The following is a 21521-nucleotide window of genomic DNA, read 5'->3' as shown; positions in this document are numbered from 1 at the left end:
TAACGGGCCGGGCAACGAGACAGGGCTCAACTCCAGATTAGGGCCATTTATATTTAAAGCTTGGCTTTGTTGAGTTTGAGCTTTAGGCCCATTAACACCCGAAAGGCTATGACAAAGCAGAGGAACTGTGCATACCGACTGGTGTACAACTTTATTTAGCATATTGAATTCAACCATAAACAAACATCGAATTCGTCGCACTCGAAGATATTAATAATAGACCATCGGATATAAAGTGAAGCTACCACACACTGCCCAGATCCTCCACATCCATATTAAGCAAATATGAAAATTCAGCCTTCTTGACCTGATCAAAACAATATGCTTGCATGGTTCATTCGCAATCCAGACTCATGACATGCTGCAGCACTGGCTTGATAGACACATGATCAGAGTCCACAATTAGCCACGCTATATTTTTAAAAAAACAGAGTGAACATTAAGAAAAAGAACCAGTTCAACCAACATATATATATATATATATCCAACATCATGGACATCATAGCCAGACGAGCACCAAACATGAGAAAGATGAACAACTAATACACGTAATATGACAGATTTATCATCTTAAAATCCAAATTTAAGCAGTACAACCCAAAATCCAGGCTTTTCATAACATCAGTACTCTTAGCAACCAGAGTTTTCCATCAAATTCCACAGAAACCATACTCTAGATCTTATCAATATCTTCATCCTCAAACTCGATGTAGTCATCACCGGCATTTTCATCCTCCACATCAATACCACCAGCAATGCCCTCATTAAGACGCGTATTCTCTGGAAGTTCACCATACGCCTTCAGGAGCCTTGCCTCATCAGGCATGTACTTGAGGATCACATCTGCCTTGTCATCCTGATAGTCACGTAGCCCCACAAGGATGATATCACCTGCTGCAATCCAAACCTTCTTGTGCATCTTTCCTCGAATGTGACAGAGACGCTTGGTGCCATCAATGCAAGTAGCTTCACAACGGCCATTGCCAAGCATACGAAGCACTTGGGCATACTCCTGTCCGTCTTCCTTAAACACAAGCTCACGCTTCTCATCATCTGCCTCATTCTTTCCCCTCTTCCTGTTCTTTCCTCCCTTTCCCTTGTTCTTCGGCATGGTTCTTAATTCTGTAATCACAAACAAATCCAACACAGTAATGAACCATGAGGGTGAGGGAACCCTAAAATAACCCCACAACGTATGTATTGAAACCAAATTTGACTATTACATCAAACTTATTTAAATAAAAGAAATATCAACAGTAGAAACATGAAAAATTAACATACAAAGCATTCACAATAATCTAATACGATGTAATACTTGCAAAAGGTGAGAGGTTCAGTCCCCTCTTTCAAAAAATTAAGCATATAATCCCATAACTTACTAAAAAATAAAATAACATCTGATCATCTGGAAAGAAAAAAAAAACATTCAAAGAAAAGATTTAATAGCGGTATCTACGTCAACTTCAGGTATCCTTCATCATCGCTTTTTTTTTTTTTTTTTTTTCCGGTTTTTCAAGCTAAAACAAAATCTGATATGTTTAATAACACCAACGTTAAAAGGCTTTTTTTTTTTTTTTTCAAAATCTCCAATTTCAAGCAACATAACATCGATAAATTAAGAAAACGAACAAATCGACAAAAAATCTACACGATTTGAACAATTTCACGAAGATTTTTCTAATCAAACAAGGAAGAATCATGAGAAGCAAAGATTCAGCGTAAATCGGAGGCAGATGATAACCGATGAATAATCAAGAATAAAGCACAAATATCTCCGTACCAACAGCAGATGCAGGATCGTATTGATGCGGTTTCTGCTAGGAAGCTCCCCCTCTTCTCGTCCTAGCTTCGATAGTCCGCAGTATTTGATACTGTTGTCGAACCCTATCAACCGAAAGAGGAAGAGCCTGTGACTAAAAGGCTGTTATTAAATAATAAATAACCGACTACGAAGATAAGTAAAGCCGAAAGACCACGGCCCAGTAAATAGGCCCATATTTCTAGTTCATAAGAACGTAAGCCCATTAAGAAGGTCGATCCATACCATAAACAGATTTCCCAGCCAGGCGCGGTTGGGCAATTGCGCATGGTTTTCCAGTAACCTCTGTTCTTGTAATTTGAACTTCGAAACTTCACTCAAAGGCGAATTCGAAGCACTCATCATTCATGACTAGCCATTTGAGGCCAAAATTATTGGCTGCTTCTCGCTCTCAGCTTCGTCGCTACATTTCCTCCGCCGCTTCTCAATTTCAAGCCCTTGACCCTCCTCCTACTGTTTCCTCTCGTAGAGTGGTCGTCACTGGTAACACCTCCCCTAAAACCTAAAATTCATTCATGTTTTTGTTTGTGTAAACTAAGGGTAAGAGTTACGGTAATGTGCCAGGTTTGGGAATGGTGACGCCGCTGGGTTGCGGAGTGGAAACAACGTGGAAGAGTCTGATAGAGGGGGAATGCGGGATAAGGGCGATAACTACTGAAGATCTCAAGATGAATTCATTTGACCGAGAAACCCAGTTACATACATTCGATCAATTGACCTCCAAAGTTGCCGCAATCGTGCCTTGCGGGACTAACCCGGGTGAATTCAACGAAGACATGTGGCTGCGTTCTAAGGTAACAAATTCTCTTTGGAAGCATTAATTTCCAGTTTTTGACGCACCGTCAGTTTGAACTTGGGTGGGTGGATATGTGAATTTTTGAACACTTGATGTTTGATTTAATGTTTTATGTTTTTGTGATATGACTTCGAGGGTAGGTGTTTTGATGAAATTTTGAGGGTGACATCCATGGTCACATTGTTGACTTGTTGTATATGCAGACTTTTAGTCCAAGACAGGTATCCTAATATGAGAGCTTACAATTTAAAACGGTTGTAGAAGTATATACAGAAAACTTATACCCTGATATAAACCATAATTGGACTTTCCCCAGCCTTAAAAGTAGTGACTTAGTGAGGGCATGGCTATGGTATTGCTGTTATCATCTAAATATGAATATAAAATATGTTCCTGATGGATGTACGAATTCCATCAAGAAGAGGGAGGGGTTCATTGACATCTTGCAGGTGATAATTCTCTTGGTGGTAGCCAGGCGAGGGGCCGGTTTACAATCTGTTTCCACCAGAATTATTTTGAGACTGCCAGCAAGCTTTCATTATGAGAGATGGATTGATTTGTCATATTGTCCATTATAGGCTCCTTATCTTTCTTATGTTAACTGGCTTCTGTCGAACTTATATGCTAGATACTGGACTTTCAGGAATTTTTGGTTCGATGTTGTTTATGACTTATTTTCTCCATCGCATTGCATTTTTGTTTATCAGGACCATAGGTCAATTGCGAGATTTATAGGTTTTGCACTATGTGCTGCTGATGAAGCTCTGAAGGATGCATTGTGGGAACCTTCTAAGCAAAAGCAGAAGGAAAGAACGGTATATGCTCATTTTTAAAAAAAAAATGAAAGTGATAAATATATATAGTTTCTGCTTCCTTGGTGTAGTGAATTATTTTAACCTGAAGAACCCCAGGGAGTCTCTATTGGTGGGGGCATTGGAAGCATTAGTGACATACTGGATGCAGCACAGATGATCTGTGAGAAGGTTAATTCTTGACTACCCATTACTAAGTCTGGGAAGAACATTTTTGCATCATAACTTTTTAGTGCGACATAATCATTTTATCTTTATGATTCACTTAGAGATCCTGTAAATGGTGTACATGGATCAGGGAGTGATTAACGCAAAGCTATCTAATATCTATATGTTTCATGCAGCGACTTCGAAGGGTTAGTCCATATTTTATCCCACGGATATTAATAAACATGGCATCTGGTCATGTTAGCATGAAATATGGATTCCAGGTGTGTGTTTATCTTAGTTTCCTTCTACCTATCACTCTATGTAATTTATGTTCCTGCATGCGCACTCACATACACATACACACATACTGAAATTCTCTAGTGCGGACTTAAAATAGCACTTTATCTCATCAATGGTCGTTTGTATTAATCCTCTGGAGATGACTGTTCAAGTCGGAGGAAAAACTTTGATGGACTCCATTTGTAACCACCCATAATGGCTGTCCATCTTTCAAGCTATCCCACGTGAAAGATGGTATTAAGTATTAACTAGAGCAGTGATCACAAAGACCTACAGATTTATACAGTGTGACATAAAGCTTGTTGCTCTTAGGCAGTTAGAACTCACATATTTCTCTTCTCGGTTTCTACCCAGAATACCTTGAGTGCAAGTTAAAGGGTATTCTTTTGTACTTTAAGATATAAGCAATTTACCCCAATCCTACCACTCTACCATTTTCAATATAGGGACCAAACCATGCTGCTGTGACAGCCTGTGCCACTGGGGCACATTCAATTGGTGATGCTACAAGGATGATACAATTCGGGGATGCAGATGTTATGGTGGCTGGTGGCACAGAGTCTAGCATTGATGCTTTATCCATAGCTGGATTTTGCAGGTAATTCTTGATTTGCAATTAAACTATTGATGGATCTGCATGCTGCACGTTTGTCTGTAGTTGATGAAAGTTTATTATAATATGATGGCTTTAAGGTCTACTTGCAGAAATTAGGCTCGTGTGTTTATTTTTATGGTGGCACAATTTATTTTATTTCTACTTTACTTTGCTGATAACTATTTCATGATGAATGTCAGATCAAGGGCTTTGACGTCAAAATACAACTCCAACCCACTACAAGCTTCACGACCTTTTGACTGTGGTCGGGATGGTTTTGTGTAAGTGAATGTTAGTAACAGGTTAACTTGGCATGTAAAAACTTGATATTTATTCCTGATATCTGACTTCACCTTATTCTCAGGATAGGTGAAGGTTGTGGTGTCTTGGTTTTGGAGGTTAGTTGTGATATGCCTGTTAGCACATTTCAGACTCTTCATCTCATCTCCTAAATTGTGCCATAGTTTCTGCTGTATTGATTTCTTTCTTCGATTTGTATCTCTTGCTAATGAAGGAACTTGAGCATGCAAAAGAACGAAGAGCAAAAATATACGCTGAGGTTCGTGGCTATGGCATGTCAGGTAGTTTGACAATACGTAGTTCTTCAAATATTTAACAACGAAGCTTTGGATTTTTTTTATTTATGACCACACGACGAATTTAGGTGATGCATATCATATTACCCAACCACACACTGATGGAAGAGGTGCTATTTTGGCCATGACCCGTGCCTTAAAACAGGTAACTGGATGATGCTGATGTTTTTAAGGCTTTATTTCATCATTGACTTGTCTACTGCTTCATCGACGGGTAACTGTAGCTCTGTAGGCTGTAGCTCCAATTACATTTGGTGTTAAAATATCAGATAACTGGTGCACAAATTATTTGGCATCTGTTGTACCCTTTTTTATGTTGGCCTGAATGTATCTGAAAATTTTCTTAATTTTCTTCGTCTGATGTCAACTTCAGTTTGGAATAATTGTGGGTTGCCATAACATTCTTGCTTAAACAATTTGCAGTCCGGTCTTCATCCCAATCAAGTGGACTATGTAAATGCTCATGCCACATCGACACCTTTAGGTAAGGCAGACGAACTTAACAAATGGTGCTTTTTAGGTTTTCTGGAACTTGTGCAATCTGGTCCACTACGCTGTTATCTTTTATTCAGGTGATGCTGTAGAAGCCCGTGCAATCAAAACCGTATTTTCTGATCATGCTGCATCAGGTGCTTTAGCCTTTTCCTCAACAAAGGTAAACAAATTGTCTTTTACCTAATTGATTTATGAAAATACTAAAAATGACGGGGGCACTTAGGTGAAGCAACCAACCTAGAAACTAGATCACCAGTAGGTCCCCAAATATAACATGCTCTGGGAATTATTAGGTTAATGGAAAACTTCATTGTGCATGTCTTTACCTGAATTAGTGAATTGCTTCGTAATAATATCTTCAGCTGTCAGCAAGCCATGCCTGAGATGCAGTTTCACTTTTGGGAATAGTCCAACAGCGGATGTTTCTGTTACCTGTCTAAAAGATGATAACCTCTTCTGCCTGTCCTGCTATTTATCCTGCATTGGTAGAAAGAAAAATCAACCACACCATTGACAGTGCTGTGGTCGCCAATTTACTAATATTTTTCGTAGTTTATTTTTCGCGAGATCAATGATCATCATGCTATTACATCAAGTGTCTAATTCGCTATACTGTATGTGATGCTTAAAAGAAGAACACTGGTCGTTCAGTTTCCTTTTTGGTGATGTAACGTGCTTATCACAATTCAAATTAAATTTAGGGGGCCATTGGTCATCTCCTTGGAGCAGCTGGAGCTGTGGAATCAATTTTTACAGTATTAGCCATTCACCATGTAAGTAATATCTATCGAATTCTGTGGGATAAAATTAAAACCATATATTCTGAATATACTTCACAGGTTAATGAATATAGCCATCCTTCTGGCATTTGTAAGTTGAATGAGTTTCTGCTGCTTTCTCTTACTGCAGGACATTGCACCATTGACTCTGAACCTCACTAAACCAGATCCAATATTTAATGATAGTTTTATGCCATTGACTCTGTCAAGAGAGATGCCTGTAAAATCCGCTATATCAAATTCTTTTGGCTTTGGAGGAACAAATGCATCTTTGCTGTTCACATCTCCCTGTAGCAGTTAATCAGTCACTTTTGCTCCAAACTTTCAAAATTGCAAGTCATTTCTTCCATGCATCCTGTTACTGGAGCTAAATGAAATATATGATTATCGCTTTGTCAGGTGCAGTCAGTCAGATCTTAAGATCTTGAAAGTTACTGGGATTGAACGTCTAAGCAAGAAATGACCATCTTTGATGTATTTTTTTGGGTTTTGTACATTAGGAAGCTTGTTCCTTGACCAGTTATTCAGCTTAGCAAAATTACTGACTAGTTTTTCGATTTATTTATGTAATTAGCTTGTATTTAAAATTTAAGACCATTACAATAGTGTGCAATCTTTTATTCTTTCACGAGGAAACCACTTATAGTATCTGTATCTTTTGGTTCACCTAGCTGCATTTTCACCAAGAGTCACATATATTTACTATTTTGAGTTCATCCAAACGAATCTATTGACTACGCTAAAATCTATCATGGATTCGGACACATTTTTGCTCTGCCGTCTTCATCAGCTCCGATACCATTTGTTAAAGAGCGGAGAGTTTTTGTATGCATACGCAAATCTACCATAGATTCCAACGCACTTTTGCTCTGCCGTCATCATCGGTTCCGATACCACTTGTTAGAGAGATGACCGGAGAGTTTTCGTATGCATACACACACCCAATAAGGGTAGATAACTAGTAATATTTTAACGTAAGAAGTTAAAACTTAAAACACCGACGAATATCCAGAAAAGAGGTAAAGTTAGAGGGTTTTTTAAAATGTCGAAAATGCCCCGAACTTTTCCTTGTTTGTATTTTTAATATAATAATAAACTTTTTTTTTTCCTGCTGAAATACAATAATCAAACTTGCCAAGCGAGTTCTGCTCAGCGAACCAGCGAGGGTAGAGCCTCCAATGGCGTTACAGACTGGAGTCTCCACCTCTAAAGTACTTATTCTCGTTGGAGCAGGTAAGACAAGCCAGTGATCGTCTCACAACGTGCAATTGAAATCCTTGAATTACTTTAGCTGCCAAATCGGTACCGAATTCGTTAGTTCTCCTGTTATTTTCTAGGGCTAATTCAGTTTATAGATCGTTTGAACAATCACCTTTTGAGAGTTGCTATCTGAAATTATGATCTTTCATGCTCCTATGCACGCTCGCTCGGACACAGCCTCGGATTTTCTTTTGTTTTGTACATCAAAAATCCGTTGCCTTAAAAAATTCTGTGATGGTTACAGTTTCTTTTTTGTTTTGGGTAGGCCGTAGGCAATTCATATCTTTTACTTGGATGTGTAATAAACTAATGTTTGTGTTCTTTTTTTTTTGGGTTGGCATAGATTTCAATTCAGTATTGTGAAGTTAATTATCATTTTCATTTATGTTACTTCATTGTTGCTGTACTTTCAGGTTTAACTAGTTCGGTTGTTTTGAGAAGTGGACGATTGTCTGATCTTATTGCGCAGCTTCAGGACTTACTCAAGGGTGTAGATGAAGTTGAGATATCGCCCCAAAAAATTGATACAGCATTTGTTGCAGCCCAGGTATGGCAAGCTCGTCGGTTTGGTTTCTGTTCCATCAATACTACCGGACACCAAGAAAATTGAAGCCAAATCATGTTTGATTGGGAATTGTTGTGCATGAGAACACAAATTTTATTGTTAGGCATCTTGGCAAGCCATGTTATTGAAAATAGAACCTATTCTTTGACGGATAGTTCTTTTATCTGTTAGAAGAATACAAGAGCAATGACATCGACCGGTTTTCGTGTTGTTGAATACTTGAATATGTGACTTCGGTGCTCAGGCTGTTCAAAGTTTTGGCCATTGTTAGATTTTTCCTTAAGTCACCTATTTTTTGTTTGGTAATAGTTGAACTGTTGAACTATGGCATTTTGAAGTTTTAAAAAAATCAAATAGAAAAGAAAAGGAAAGAAAGGTGTAGAAAGTTAACAATGACTACTGTCTCTTGGTGAGGATGAACAATGCCTTTTCATCTTTGTTAAGCTCTTATTGTGCTGTATTTACCGCATCTCTTTATGTTCCTTTAAATTCAGATTCGACAACTGGCAAAGGAGATCAAGGAGTTAAGTTCATCCAGTCCTGTAACAATCTATAATGGGAGCTCTTCCTCTACTGGTTTGTACTATGTATAATGAGCTGTCACCATGAGCATTTTTGTTCCGGTTTTAAGCTCTTCAAATTTAGTACTATCCTAAAAAGTTTGTGCTATGTCCAAGGGTGATATCCTCACAGAGTTTTTTTGTGTGCATCAGGTAATTTTTCTTCTTATTTGGTACCGGCCGCTGCACTTGGAGCAGTGGGATATTGTTACATGTGGTGGAAGGTAAGAATTTTATTAATCCTGCAACCCAAATTCGTTTCTGGTCTAAATTCCTGTTGGTGTTACACTCTTAAGAATATGTATTATTATAAATATAAGGGCATGTGTATAACATATTCCTTTCTTGTGCAGGGATGGTCGTTGTCCGATGTGATGTTTGTAACCAAGCATAACATGGCAAATGCTGTTACAACTGTGTCTAAACAATTGGAGCTTGTTTCGGAAACACTGGCTGTAAGTTGGATTGATTAAGCATTTTTGTTGAGTCTCTCATACTCAGTGGATTTTTTATTATCTTCCTTAAAATTTAAAGTACATTTATTCTGTTTTAAACCATTGACTTGTATGTACAGTCAACAAGGAGACATCTGTCTAAGAGGCTGGAAAACTTGGATTGGAAGGTGGAGGAGCAGAGAGAAACATCTAATCTCATTGCAAATAATGTACATACTCCCATTCTTCTTTTAACCTGGTTTATATTCCAATGTGGCTCTCTCTTTCCTTCAAATCATACTAAATTTTGATATCTCTCCCATTCTATAGTTTTAAAATAAAAAACTCCTAGTCTGCAACGTTAAAGAAATTTCTTTAAAGTTAAAATGTCTAGTTTTGAAGGGCGTCAGGTGGTCAAACATGGAAATGCTCCTTATTTTACTCATTCCATCTTTTCTGGCAACATTGTTTCCCTGATTCGTTCCTTTTCTTTTCCCTTTTACGTGCTAATCAATCTATCCTATGATCCTATCGCTGTATAAAGTTGCTAGTCAATAATAGTATTTTGCAATAAAGTTAACTGTGTGGTCAGAACTAATTGAATTGGGGGTAACATTGTGACGGCATGTAAGCTCTTAACAGAGTGGTTCATATAAAATAGTATCATGACCGGTATGGTATATAATATACTGCCGTTATTTGTTCCATTAGATCTATAGGACTACATCCCTTGTGTCCTCTAGAATGTGGAATTGGTTGGCAGCCACCATATGTACGTTAATTGAGAACAAGTGCACATGGTAGTGTGGTACAACTTGCATTAAGCTGAAAAACAAGTATACTTTTTTTAACTATTCTCCATTCTACTTTCATGCAGGTAAATGAAATGAAATCTAATCTTTCTGAGATTGGGTATGATGTTGAAATGATTCATAAAATGGTATCCACTTTGGTGAGTTTCAGCGGTTTTTTTTTTTTTTATAAAACTGCTAACAGTATACTGCAATGAGAAGGTGGAAGAAGCATGATTGGAATCCTCTGCTAATACTTGATTTGTTAATTGACTCAACAGGAGGGAAAGCTCGAGCTTCTAGAAAACAAACAGGTCTACTGCTTTTAGAAATTACCGTGATAAGTTCTATAGAATCACTCAAGGTATGCTAATCATCCTCCTTTGTTTTTAATACCATGCAGGATAGTACTAACTCTGGTCTGTGGTACCTGTGCAACATTGCTGGAGGCTTGAAAGATGGGATTAATTCTAAATTGCTTCAGGTAGATTACTTATCTCCGTGAGATATTAACACTGTACCAGGAGAAGTACTGGTATGCACACATTCAATAAAAATATTTTTTAAAAAAAAAGATGTCTTGAGAAATAATCTACGTGATGATTTTTAATTACACACCCTTCATTCTGCATGAAATATAAACGATTTAGAATTCCACGCTCTCTACCCTTCAACTCTTTCCTCCATCTTTCCTGTGCATGTTTTACTTTCTGCATCTTTCATTTGCAATACAAGCTTTCTAATCATTTTTCTGCTTGTTCATCAGGGTGGGGCATCTATATCATAATGGACTTTTCATTTCCAATTCCTTAGGACCTTAGCAAGCTTTTTGAAAAATGCCTGCTCTTTTCTCAATCTGCTTCTTTCACCCTTGTTTGTCCGACTTCATAGACAATGGCTCTTCTCAGCTTATTTTCCTTGTTATTTGATGTTTGATGGTATCTAATAATGATTTCCTACTTTACTTCCAACCTGTATAGGATGGCAGCACAAAGCTAGCAGACCATCCAACAGTGACATACGAGGAGAGTCCACTCAAGGTAAGTTGAGTGATTTGAATCCCACTTTTTTCACTATGGCAATCCTGTCTCCACTGCCCATTTAGCCTATTCTATCATTCTATTCCAGGGCCTTCAGTTCATTGCTGGGGCTGATGAGACAGGAGCGGTTGAGAAATTAAACGACTCCTCAAAGAAGCGTGACCTCGATAGCCTCCCTGGGGAAAAAGTTCAAACTTTAAAAACAAGAATACATAGGTCTTACCCAGTTGGGATTTCTTTGGCCCCAGAACTCCTTGGTTCTGGCATATAAACTTATAAATCATTGTTTTACAATAGATTATTGATTTTCTCAACAAAACTCGTTTCGATTGATTCTGTATATATGCGTCACCTAACCGATGGTGCTAGAGAATTAGTTTCTTCTTTTGGACTGCTTGGCTATACTTCTGCTTTTATGTGCACATGATTTTGGCTGTATGTTGCGAGCTAAGTTCAGATTGATGCTTGAACGGTATAGTCTAAATAATAAAGTGTGGTTTTCTGCCTCTTTGATTGAGTTGATTTCGTGTAACTGAGGCTTTACACAGGAATACAGGATGCTCCAAAATAGACAAAAAAAAATTTCATATCTTCTCTCCTCTCTCTCCAAAAAGTGATGGGCTATTCGGCAGAATCGGCACACATAAGGATTTTTTGGGGGGGCGGGGGGGAGTAACAACTAACAAGTCCGTATAAGATAGGGCCAAGGCCCAACAAAGGATCCCGTGGTTCAAATGAATCAAAACCGCTGTCCAGGGAGCAATCAAATGGAAGTGGCTTAAAGCGGCCCGTTTAGATAACTGACCAGGCCAGGCATTATGGATAACTGCCTGTTAACTTGGGCTTAAAACGGCCCATTTGGATAGTTAGGGCTCTATGACGGTGTCAGATGCTGTGCACCAATTCAAAGTTTCATATAATTGGAGGAAGCATTCAGTTGGAACGCCATTTCTTTCTTTCTGTTAACGAGAGAGTAGAAGATCCTACGCATTTGATTTTTTGGCTTGTGTGGGAACTGCAATCCCTATGGATAAGAACGTGCTAGCGGGACTTGAAGGTCTACCCGAGGAAGATAAGGTCCGAATGGCAACCATGATTGACCAGCTACAGTTGCGCGACAGGTTTTTTTTTCCGATCCTTCTCGAGCTTTTTTTCAGTCTCCCTTTCAAGTGCCGTTATATTCTTTCGTGTCTTATGTGTGTGGGATATGAGTTTTGTTAGTGAATGAACAGAATTTGGTGGCGTTAGGTTAAAATTTTTGCTTGCTACAGTGACGAAAGTGGGGAATAAGGTATGGTGTAGTTGAAGTTTGTTCTGTCTTAGTTACAGTGTGATAAATTTTGAATTGATTTATATGGGGTATCATTCTACTGCCATGACTTGATGAATATTACAGATCCAAAACTTATTTTTTCTTTCTGGTTGATCAAGTTTGATAATCATGTACCTTTTTTGACGTTAAAAATACCATCTTGTATGTGTCTTCAATCTGTTTAGTATGCATCTAAGAGAATAGAGAGAAGGGAGGATGACATTAATGGTTTACTTTCTTTTGATGAAAGAATAAAATACATTTTGAAGTGCCAAGTAATTAGTATGTTTCTGTTTCTGGCTTCATATCTCACTTATACAATGGGGTTGCAAAGTTTACTTCTAATTGCAACCCTGTTTCTATGGAGCTACAAAGATGTTCTCCTTGAAACCATTGCTGCTTAAAATGTTGCATCTGGACGTTTTGGGAACAACACATGCTTCTGCTTTGCCATACTTTAAAAGCAGATGTAACATGTGCTTTCTGTTGTGCATGAATTAGAACAGTTTTTGGATTAACTTGTTGTTTTTTCGACACGTGTTTCTGAGAGAAAATGTTTACTGATTTCAGCTTCCCTGTCTCGTTTTGTTGTGGGTTTAGAATGGTGCCCATCAATAATTTTATTTTTGCAGGGTAGTGTTCTTGCTTGGTATTTTCTTCAGGGAGAATGTCTAGGATTAATAGTAGTCTTCCTTGCATATTTCAACCTTTTCTGAACCTATTAAAGAACCCTGCGGTTGAGAGGGTCCCGCTACAGTGGAAAACTTGCTGCTTTGTTATTCTTGTTCCTAAATTCGTTCATACCAACTTGCATAATTATGGCCAAAGCTGTTTGACATTGTTGTTGATATATCATTTACATTAGAGGAGCACCACTAGCTCAGGTGGTGAAGCTCCTCCCTACTGTGCCCTAAGGGCTGGGGGTTTCCAATCCCCATTGAACAATCAAAATGTATATCCTTTAAATCAATGTTAATCATCGTCATCATCATCATAATACAAGTGCAGGTGGAGTTGTTAATTTGATTCTGTGATTTAATTATTTAATTTGATGATGGGTGGATTGCATGTAATTGGAACATATATTTCTCATTTTTTTTAATATAAACTCTATATGCAGTCTGCGGATGTATAATTCAGTTGTGGAGAGATGTTTCAACGACTGTGTCGACAACTTTTCACGTAAAACTCTCCAAAAGCAAGAGGAGACATGTGTGACGCGATGTGCTGAGAAGTTCTTGAAGCATTCAATGCGTGTTGGCATGAGGTTTGCAGAGCTCAACCAAGGTGCAGCTACGCAGGATTAGTAAGTGGACACAACATTGGGATCTCCTACATCATTTTGTTTCACAGCAGAATTTACTTATGGACAAATATAGGTTATCACTTTCTTTATTTTATTTTCTTTGTCCTGCAATGAGATAAGAAGCATTTGATTCATGTAATCAATGTTCATTTCTTTAATTTTACTTATGAAGCATTCGTTTCATGAGTGAGTGAATGATTGAATTACCATATTGTCATACAGTTTTTGGTCACAAGAGTGGAGTTTTGTAGTTGCAATGATATTCGGGGCAAAAAAGACCCATTAATGGGAATAAGACCTGTCAAAATGCCTGATTATTGAACCTTTCTAGTAAGGCTTGACATACCAAAGTAATTGGAATTCAAAAAGATGGCTCGTCTTTTAATTTTATTCGATCAAAAGCTGCTTTCCCTCAATCAATGAGGTGACAACCTTCAATGATAAACCCTAAATCACTCATATAAAACAAGTAATTAAACAGGAAATAAACATCAAAAACATGAAAAAATTATGGTTTTTTAGCGCATATGAGTCGAATCTCTTTGTTGTCGATCCCAATCCAAATAGGTCAAAGTTCACCCTCAAACTCACGATCTTGATCCGCATCAATGATGGATCGATCATTCATTCAGATTGGTTACATCCACTACTAACAATATGCTGTAATGGGAGAGGATTACTAAGATTAACAGCCTTGCAGTAATAAAAACCTATCTTGTTACCCAATTCATATTTCACAAGCTAAGTAACAGTAATGACATGAAATAATTTATTCTTAATTCCAAACCATTCAGCAAAAATAATTATACAAATCCAGTTTCACATCTGATCACAATTCCGAAATATAGAGAGAAAAAGTAACAAATTGTGGGATCCAACAATGACAGGATTAGTAGAAACAAAAGCAAATATGTTGAGAATTAAGAGATGATGGGGAATAGTAGGCTCTCTCGGGCTCCATCAGTGTCCCAATACAATCATCTCCGGCTCCAGAGGTTCATCATCATCTGGTGAGGGCTCTGGTGAAGGCTCTGGAGAAGGCACTACAAAGGGCTTTGTACTGGCTGACATCTTGTTCACAACTTTGTATGTATCATCAAAATCATCATCTAAATCTTCCGGCTCGGAACCCTGTTCTTCTTCCAAGCATCGCTGGTGCTCGTCAGAATGTGCCCCGCCTCCACATTCTGCGTCGCTGGCTTTGATCAACAATGAGAGAACAACTAGTGTCATGAGTGAAAAGAGAAGCATTCCTCTTGATGTAGCCATTGGTGTGGAATTTTGATGGCTCTTTGTTGTGTATATGCTAATGTGTTGATAAGGTGTAAGGGAGTTGGCTGGAGATGGGATTTAAAGAGAAGTGTGATTTACTATTAATAACAAGTTTTGGGTGTTTGTGGTTATTAGTTAGGAGTTTGTTTAGGTTTGAGCCAGTCTTCAGGGGAGAGACAGCATTTTAAGGGCATATAACAATATTGGGAGAGAAGAATGGGCTTCCAAACACCTCATTTTCTTTCCCCTGCTTTCCTACCACACTTTTTTCTTCTTATTCAATTACTACTACGTTTTGCTAGCAAAATTTTAATTTTTTTTGCATTATAGGAGAAGAAAAAGGAAAATTACTCCTAGAGTGTGTGAGCATAGAAGTCCAATTATGATTTCATTAATTGTTAAGGCTTGTATCCCACATCGATTAGGTGTAAACGATGTATGTGATTTATACGTAAATATCATCTCTCTCAACCAAGAGGGCATATGAAGGGATTGAATCCACAAGGACCATTACCCGTATTGGACAACCTCGATGTATCCAAATGATACCCGAGTTCAATACCTCTCACCGAGGAGGACCCTTTTAAGGGCAAAACCATGAACGGATTGGATCTATAAGAACCACCACTTATAGAGCAGAAAATACATCTTTGAGTTGTTCCAATCAAGGAGAATTGGATCCTGCAAAGTGCAAACATGATTATTAAGCATGGAACATAAACAGAGAGCAGGGAGGAGCTAGCAGTTACCACCAAGTCTCCTGTGTTGAAATTGGGTTAAACCATTAACCACATTAACAACAACATAATACATGAAACTATCAGAAATTAATTTCTCATCATGAATTTTGTTTGAAATAATAAGGTAATAGTGGCACTGATAAAAGAAATTCAACTCCCACATCTTTGGCCACAACTATTATCATTATCATCGCCATCATCATGTCACGATTACCTATTTTTGTGGTTTGTGGACACTTGTCGCGAGATTATACAAGGAAATCTTTCAGATAAAAAAAGAGGCAATCGTGGAACAAAATTCTCCATTTATATTTACCAAGCATTGATTACAAGTTCGCAAAAGCAGCTAGCACCTCCATTTCTGTTGTGAAGCTTTCAATGCTTGTTTCGCCTGCTTTGGCCCATCGTGGACGGCGTCAACGTCCCGCCACCGCTCTCACATTAACTCTCTTGCTCCCTCCTCCTCAATATGAAATATCTTTCGATGATAACAAATGCGGAAATATATATATATCTTCAATCCTCTGTTTTTCTTTCAAGATTATTATTCATTTTGGTGGAGGGCAATGCGAGACTTTTGATGAATTCTCTTCTACTAATTGTCATCTTGGTAGATTTCTTTTTCTCTCATTTAATGATATGCCAATTCATTATACTATTATGGCGGCAATTGTAGGTCCAAGTGGCTATTGGGTCAAACCATATGAACTAGGGAAGTTTTGAGTTCAATTCTCACTGGAAGCTCACGTTTAGACTCATATTGGATGTCCGAAGAACAAGTTTGAATTACTCATGTAATAATGTGTTGGGTGTTTTGGCCCAACTTATCCTATTGTTAGATACAAAAATTTCCTACACGCAACCTAATTGCTCTGAGTTTAGGCCCATGCAAACAAGCTTGTATTACATTTGTGGTCACATGTTGGGTGTTTTGGTCAAACTTACCCTATTTTTTCAAGTGGAGAATAACATGAAGGTCCGAATTTAGTTCCATATCGAAAAACAAAAATAAATAAGAAAGATTTACATCTCAGTTGACACTTGACTATTTACCTCAACGCTAAGGAAAATGAAGCAATTGAATACTCCAACAACCTTCCACAACTGAACACGTTGAAAAATCACTACACTCATTAATTTTTCCCAACTAATATTTATACAACATCAAGTCCCTCACCAGTCCAATGTAGTTTCTCTTTTTTCACACAAACACAAACACACACACCGAACACTCATTCAAAATGGCATACAAGCACATAATCTCCTGCCTCTTGTTTGTAACACAATTGCTTATGCTAGTCACCAGAATTGAGTCAAAAGTATCGGCAGTTGTGGTGTTTGGAGACTCCACTGTCGATGCTGGGAACAACAATTTCATTCCGACGATTGCGAGGAGTAATTTTGAGCCATATGGTCGTGACTTTCCCGGTGGCCGCCCCACCGGTCGGTTCTCCAACGGTCGAATTGTTACTGATTTTATTTCTCAGGCTATGGGGCTCAACCCAACTATACCTGCCTACTTGGATCCTGCTTATGATATTTCTGCTTTTGCTGTTGGTGTCACTTTTGCTTCTGCTGGTACTGGGTATGACAATGCCACATCTGATGTTCTGGTAAAATACTAAAACAACAAGTACCCTTTTTTTTTCTTCTCTAATTTGAACTTGTATAGATAGAGTAGTCTGTCAAGACGGGTCGTTGCTGTAACTCTTAGCTCATGCGGGGCTCGTGAGTGTATGTATTTTATTATTGCAATTTGAGAGATGAGCCTTTGCCAATCTGTGTGAATGTCACCTTGTGTTATCTTTCTGCATTGAGTCTCGGCCAAGGTCTCAACTGGTCAATAGGGATTGCAGGGTCTTTCATGTGGACCGGGTTTTACTAGCTAGTTGTGGGCAGTTATGTGAGTTCCACGTTACCAAATCCGTGTGGACTCATAACGTAGAACGGACAATATCTTCAAACTAGTCACTCTGTTTGTTCAATTTTAGTATCCAAATTTGTGAAGATTGCATGTAGACATTTTACTTGATTTTCATGTTGTGCTCTGTAGTCTGTGATACCACTATGGAAGCAATTGGAATACTACAAGGACTACCAGAAGAGACTAAAAGCATATATGGGAGAACCCAAAGGTAGCCAAACAATAAGCGAGGCCTTGTACATGACAAGCATGGGAACCAATGATTTCCTGGAGAATTACTACACAATGCCAGGACGATCTAGTCAATATACTCCCGAAGAATACCAGAATTTCCTCGTCGGAATCGCGAGAAACTTTGTTCAGGAACTCTATGGGCTCGGGGCTCGGAAAATATCGCTCGGCGGGATTCCTCCGATGGGTTGTATGCCATTAGAGAGAACCACAAACACAGCAGGTTCATATGATTGTGTGGAGAGATACAACACTATTTCTCTTCAATTCAATGACAAGTTGAAGAATATGACTGTGGAGTTGAACAAGGAACTTCCTGGGATCAAGCTGGTTTTCTCAAATCCTTATTCTCCTCTGATGAATATCATAAAAAGACCTTCACTTTATGGTAAGTCCATCATTATTTACTTATTTAGTTTTGGTTCTTGATTATACCCAACCAAATTCCTCAACATTCACTTAGGATTCCTGAACATAATATCTTGCTTTAGCATTTAAGGGAGTCACACATATCAGGTTTCCTTGGTTGGTGGGGATTTTAATGGATTCACATGACCATGATCACTAATTGAAAATTAATAATGATAGGAATCTCAGTAGTTAATATCCCAATTGCTATCTCAGTTATTGAGCTGCTGAATTGTATGCACATGATTTATGTACATAATGTGGGACCTGTAGAACCCACGAATTCACTTGAATTATATGTGTCTAACTCAATAGTTGAGATAACTAGGATACCAAACTACTAGATCTTTATCATTTTCGATTGAAAATAGAGGAATCTTGTAATAGCCCTCCTCCCTTGGTCATAATAGAAATTGTCCGTCTTGGGCCATTCACCAAAGCCCCTTAGGCCAGCACAGATTTGTTCTCCCCAAAAAAAGCATTTGTTATGCAGGGTATTTGGCCTTATTATATTATGAACTTTGCTTCTTTCTTAGAGCCATGTGAGATTATATTATAGCCCACCTATGCTCAGTAATTTACCCAGACCAGCACTTCTGCACCCTCCCACTCGAGCCAAGTGCAACAGATCTAGTACCCATTATTACCTCTATTGAGTTGAGTTAAACTTTGTTTTATGGCCTTTTATAGGGTTTCAAGTGACTGGAGCAGGGTGTTGCGCTACAGGGATGTTCGAGATGGGTTACGCTTGTTCCCGAACAAGTATGTTCACCTGTACTGATGCAAATAAGTATGTGTTTTGGGATGCCTTCCATCCGACAGAGAAAACATACCACCTAATTGCAGATTACATTGTGAAGAATTTTCTTGCCGAATTTAACGTTTGATATGTACCTTAATCTATCTCTCCGTCTTTACAGCAATAGAGAGATTTGCAATAGATATAGATAAATCTTGTGTGGTGATGAATATTAAGGGGGGTTTAATGTAATGTTTTGAAGCATATTATTAGCCATTCTGTTTTGTCTTGCTCTGTTTTTCAGCTGAGAATACAATATATTTTTGTCATTGCTCCAAATTATGTAATGGAAAAAACATGTGTGAAAACATCATATTATACTAACAAATCCTTGTTCTAGGACTAGTCGAAATATTCTATGTTATTATGGCCAGAAGATATGCATAGCGAACACATGGTTTCATTGATCCATTTCGCCATTATTCTCACGTACAAATATTTTGGACAGTAAGAACAGAGCTCGAGGTGATAGAAATGCCGGCTTTTTTTTTTCTTCTTATTTAACATGACATTATTAATAATTCATAGAAAACCCAGAACAAGGTTTTGTAATATCATTGATAAGTTGTATGGAGCTTGATCATGGACCAATTGGGCCCGGATCGCACAAAATTTCTGGTTTCCTAAAATTGAGAAGCGGTAGTTTCGGTATTGTGACACGTCTCTATTAATCTAAAGGGCTATAACTTTGAAAGGTCCCAAAAACTGATTATATCTCATTCTTAACAATAGTGAAAAAAAAGACAACTCTCGTAAACATAACCTACATTGAACAACCACGTAAAATCTTTTGTTTCTCTTATTTTGTTCTTTAATTTTCTGTTATTCGTTGTTAGTTGGAAAGGCAGATTCCCGACAAGGATTTATAAAACTTGTGGTCGAAATTGATTTTCTGCTGCACCATATTTCACTGCAGAATGCTGTCTCTAATATTCCATTTTCAAAGTATGACCATTAGCTGCTCCAGAGAATGGACAACACCACCTTCCAATTAGAGAGGACCCACTTAAGTCTCTTATTAACAGTGATTGCATAATTAATTAAATTAGTTCAAGAATGATTTTAATTAACCACATTAATAAAATATGAAATAGAGAAGAGAGTGATTATATAAATGAAAGTGTTATAGAATTATTACATGAAATTCTAACAATCCCTCAATCGAGGCCGAGATGATTATTAATTAAGACATATACTAAATTTGTTGGTGTTAAAGTTCGAGTCCCCCACCTCACTTACTTAATCAAAAAAAATTATTACATGAAATCGTGATAGTGAATCAAGAGATTCTTATAGCCGGCCTTAAACTGTTCATAAAGAAAAATTTAATTACAAAAAAATGTTTAACTTGTGATAAATTATATTTAATAATACTAATTATAATTTTGTGAGTATTATCGCTGGTCAACAAGGCGAGTGCTTGGATTACTCTGTTTCTACAGAGCACCCAATAATATTGACAAATAGCACAAAAGCAGAGTTGCAATGTGAAGAAGCAAAATCGTGAAGAACCAACAACGAAGACAGAGACCATGAAGAAGAAACTCTACAAGAACGGCAAGATTCACCCATCACCAATCACCGACCGCTCGTCGCTTCTTCCGGCGACAATTCTCACCTTAACGACCTCACTTTCCCTGGAAGACAGAGAAGTCTTGGCCTATCTCATCTCTTGGAACAGAACCACTACAAACAACATACTTTCTGGCCAACAGAACGCGAGTAGCAAGCGCACTCGCGGTGGTGGTGCCGATGCTAACTTGTTTCATTCACCAGTTTTTGAATGCAATTGCTTCCGATGCTATATGAGTTTCTGGGCACGGTGGGACGCGTCACCTAACCATCAAATTATACATGAAATCATTGAAGCGTATGAAGAAGGGTTGTTTTGGGAAAACAGGAATAGAAATAGTACAAGGAGGAGGAAGGAGAGAGTGGGGAAGAGAGTTCTGGAAGTGAAAGATAAGAATTTTGGGAAAGCGACAACGGTGGAGGACAAAGTGGGTGGTGTTGAATCGGTGGAAGGAGTGGCCAATTGCGGCGGCGGCGGCGGCGGCAGTGAAGATGGTGTGGAAGATGGGTCTGTGAGGAAGATTGTGAGCTTCATTGGAGAGAAAATATGGGGTGTATGGAAAAGGGATTCATTGGATTCTCCGTTCACCAGTTCAAGAGATGCGATTAATTCTCTTCAATTTTATGTTTTCTTTTTCCATGTATCAGTTTTTTCCTCTCCAAGTATTGGATCGAATTCTACACAATGTTGTTTTAGTAATTTAGTCCAAGATTTGTATCTGGTGCCTTTTTTCCTGGGAAATAAAGAATGAATTGTTTTCTGGGTTGTTTTCACCTATAATGAATTTTATCTGCACTCATGACGGATTGGATCAAGAGAAGTCAGGATGGGGTCAAATTCCTCCTCAAAACCATGTTAAATCATCATATTTTTTTCGAAAACTGCATATTCGAAACATGTTGCATTAACAATTACTAAGGTTATCTTTGCATAACAATGTAAGAAATAAGCATCATTATTTTGT

The 21521-nt window shown here is 38.0% G+C and overlaps 6 protein-coding genes across 6 annotated transcripts; 5 read left to right on the top strand and 1 right to left on the bottom strand.

The window, feature by feature from the left end:
* Positions 1–439: 439 nt before the first annotated feature.
* On the bottom strand, positions 440–1923 carry LOC119991327 (eukaryotic translation initiation factor 1A). Its single transcript, XM_038837677.1, has 2 exons — positions 1781–1923; positions 440–1122 (listed from the first exon to the last, which is right to left on the bottom strand). The coding sequence occupies exon 2, from the start codon at positions 1109–1111 to the stop codon at positions 674–676; it is 438 nt and encodes a 145-aa protein (XP_038693605.1). The 5' UTR covers positions 1112–1122; positions 1781–1923; the 3' UTR covers positions 440–673.
* Positions 1924–2070: 147 nt separating this feature from the next.
* Positions 2071–6990, top strand: LOC119990658 (3-oxoacyl-[acyl-carrier-protein] synthase, mitochondrial). Its single transcript, XM_038836672.1, has 14 exons — positions 2071–2302; positions 2384–2613; positions 3323–3430; positions 3527–3598; positions 3772–3858; positions 4324–4475; positions 4673–4753; positions 4837–4870; positions 4987–5053; positions 5137–5213; positions 5492–5552; positions 5641–5723; positions 6265–6336; positions 6473–6990. Exons 1-14 carry the CDS (start codon positions 2167–2169, stop codon positions 6641–6643), a joined length of 1431 nt encoding a protein of 476 aa, XP_038692600.1. The 5' UTR covers positions 2071–2166; the 3' UTR covers positions 6644–6990.
* Positions 6991–7430: 440 nt separating this feature from the next.
* LOC119990725 lies at positions 7431–11503 on the top strand. The gene is made up of 11 exons (XM_038836800.1): positions 7431–7575; positions 8016–8149; positions 8662–8743; positions 8881–8951; positions 9081–9182; positions 9302–9391; positions 10039–10113; positions 10234–10266; positions 10356–10436; positions 10933–10992; positions 11081–11503. Exons 1-11 carry the CDS (start codon positions 7521–7523, stop codon positions 11261–11263), a joined length of 966 nt encoding a protein of 321 aa, XP_038692728.1. The 5' UTR covers positions 7431–7520; the 3' UTR covers positions 11264–11503.
* Positions 11504–11919: 416 nt separating this feature from the next.
* Positions 11920–13845, top strand: LOC119990644 (mitochondrial import inner membrane translocase subunit TIM9-like). Its single transcript, XM_038836652.1, has 2 exons — positions 11920–12113; positions 13425–13845. The coding sequence occupies exons 1-2, from the start codon at positions 12019–12021 to the stop codon at positions 13609–13611; spliced, it is 282 nt and encodes a 93-aa protein (XP_038692580.1). The 5' UTR covers positions 11920–12018; the 3' UTR covers positions 13612–13845.
* A 2959-nt stretch (positions 13846–16804) lies between these two features.
* On the top strand, positions 16805–19216 carry LOC119990642 (GDSL esterase/lipase At2g04570-like). The gene is made up of 3 exons (XM_038836651.1): positions 16805–17235; positions 17676–18165; positions 18876–19216. The coding sequence occupies exons 1-3, from the start codon at positions 16864–16866 to the stop codon at positions 19070–19072; spliced, it is 1059 nt and encodes a 352-aa protein (XP_038692579.1). The 5' UTR covers positions 16805–16863; the 3' UTR covers positions 19073–19216.
* A 1300-nt stretch (positions 19217–20516) lies between these two features.
* Positions 20517–21308, top strand: LOC119990935. Its single transcript, XM_038837075.1, has one exon. It carries the CDS (start codon positions 20517–20519, stop codon positions 21306–21308), a length of 792 nt encoding a protein of 263 aa, XP_038693003.1.
* The last annotated feature ends 213 nt before the right edge of the window (positions 21309–21521 follow it).

The sequence above is a fragment of the Tripterygium wilfordii genome, chromosome 22 (assembly GCF_013401445.1).
Source record: "Tripterygium wilfordii isolate XIE 37 chromosome 22, ASM1340144v1, whole genome shotgun sequence".
Classification (NCBI taxonomy): Eukaryota; Viridiplantae; Streptophyta; class Magnoliopsida; order Celastrales; family Celastraceae; genus Tripterygium; species Tripterygium wilfordii.
This window is presented reverse-complemented; position numbering and strand designations above follow the sequence as displayed.

Excerpts from the sequence above, each read along its gene's own strand:
- LOC119991327 (XM_038837677.1), bottom strand. The coding sequence starts at position 1,111 with ATGCCGAAGAACAAGGGAAAGGGAGGAAAGAACAGGAAGAGGGGAAAG.
- LOC119990935 (XM_038837075.1), top strand. The coding sequence starts at position 20,517 with ATGAAGAAGAAACTCTACAAGAACGGCAAGATTCACCCATCACCAATC.
- LOC119990658 (XM_038836672.1), top strand. The coding sequence starts at position 2,167 with ATGACTAGCCATTTGAGGCCAAAATTATTGGCTGCTTCTCGCTCTCAG. Across the intron at positions 3,859-4,323 it reads GCATGAAATATGGATTCCAG|GGACCAAACCATGCTGCTGT; the intron begins GTGTGTGTTTAT and ends TTTTCAATATAG. Across the intron at positions 5,214-5,491 it reads TGACCCGTGCCTTAAAACAG|TCCGGTCTTCATCCCAATCA; the intron begins GTAACTGGATGA and ends AACAATTTGCAG.
- LOC119990642 (XM_038836651.1), top strand. The coding sequence starts at position 16,864 with ATGGCATACAAGCACATAATCTCCTGCCTCTTGTTTGTAACACAATTG. Across the intron at positions 17,236-17,675 it reads ATGCCACATCTGATGTTCTG|TCTGTGATACCACTATGGAA; the intron begins GTAAAATACTAA and ends TGTGCTCTGTAG. Across the intron at positions 18,166-18,875 it reads AAAAAGACCTTCACTTTATG|GGTTTCAAGTGACTGGAGCA; the intron begins GTAAGTCCATCA and ends GGCCTTTTATAG.
- LOC119990725 (XM_038836800.1), top strand. The coding sequence starts at position 7,521 with ATGGCGTTACAGACTGGAGTCTCCACCTCTAAAGTACTTATTCTCGTT. Across the intron at positions 7,576-8,015 it reads ACTTATTCTCGTTGGAGCAG|GTTTAACTAGTTCGGTTGTT; the intron begins GTAAGACAAGCC and ends CTGTACTTTCAG. Across the intron at positions 9,183-9,301 it reads TTGTTTCGGAAACACTGGCT|TCAACAAGGAGACATCTGTC; the intron begins GTAAGTTGGATT and ends TTGTATGTACAG.
- LOC119990644 (XM_038836652.1), top strand. The coding sequence starts at position 12,019 with ATGGATAAGAACGTGCTAGCGGGACTTGAAGGTCTACCCGAGGAAGAT. Across the intron at positions 12,114-13,424 it reads CAGCTACAGTTGCGCGACAG|TCTGCGGATGTATAATTCAG; the intron begins GTTTTTTTTTCC and ends CTCTATATGCAG.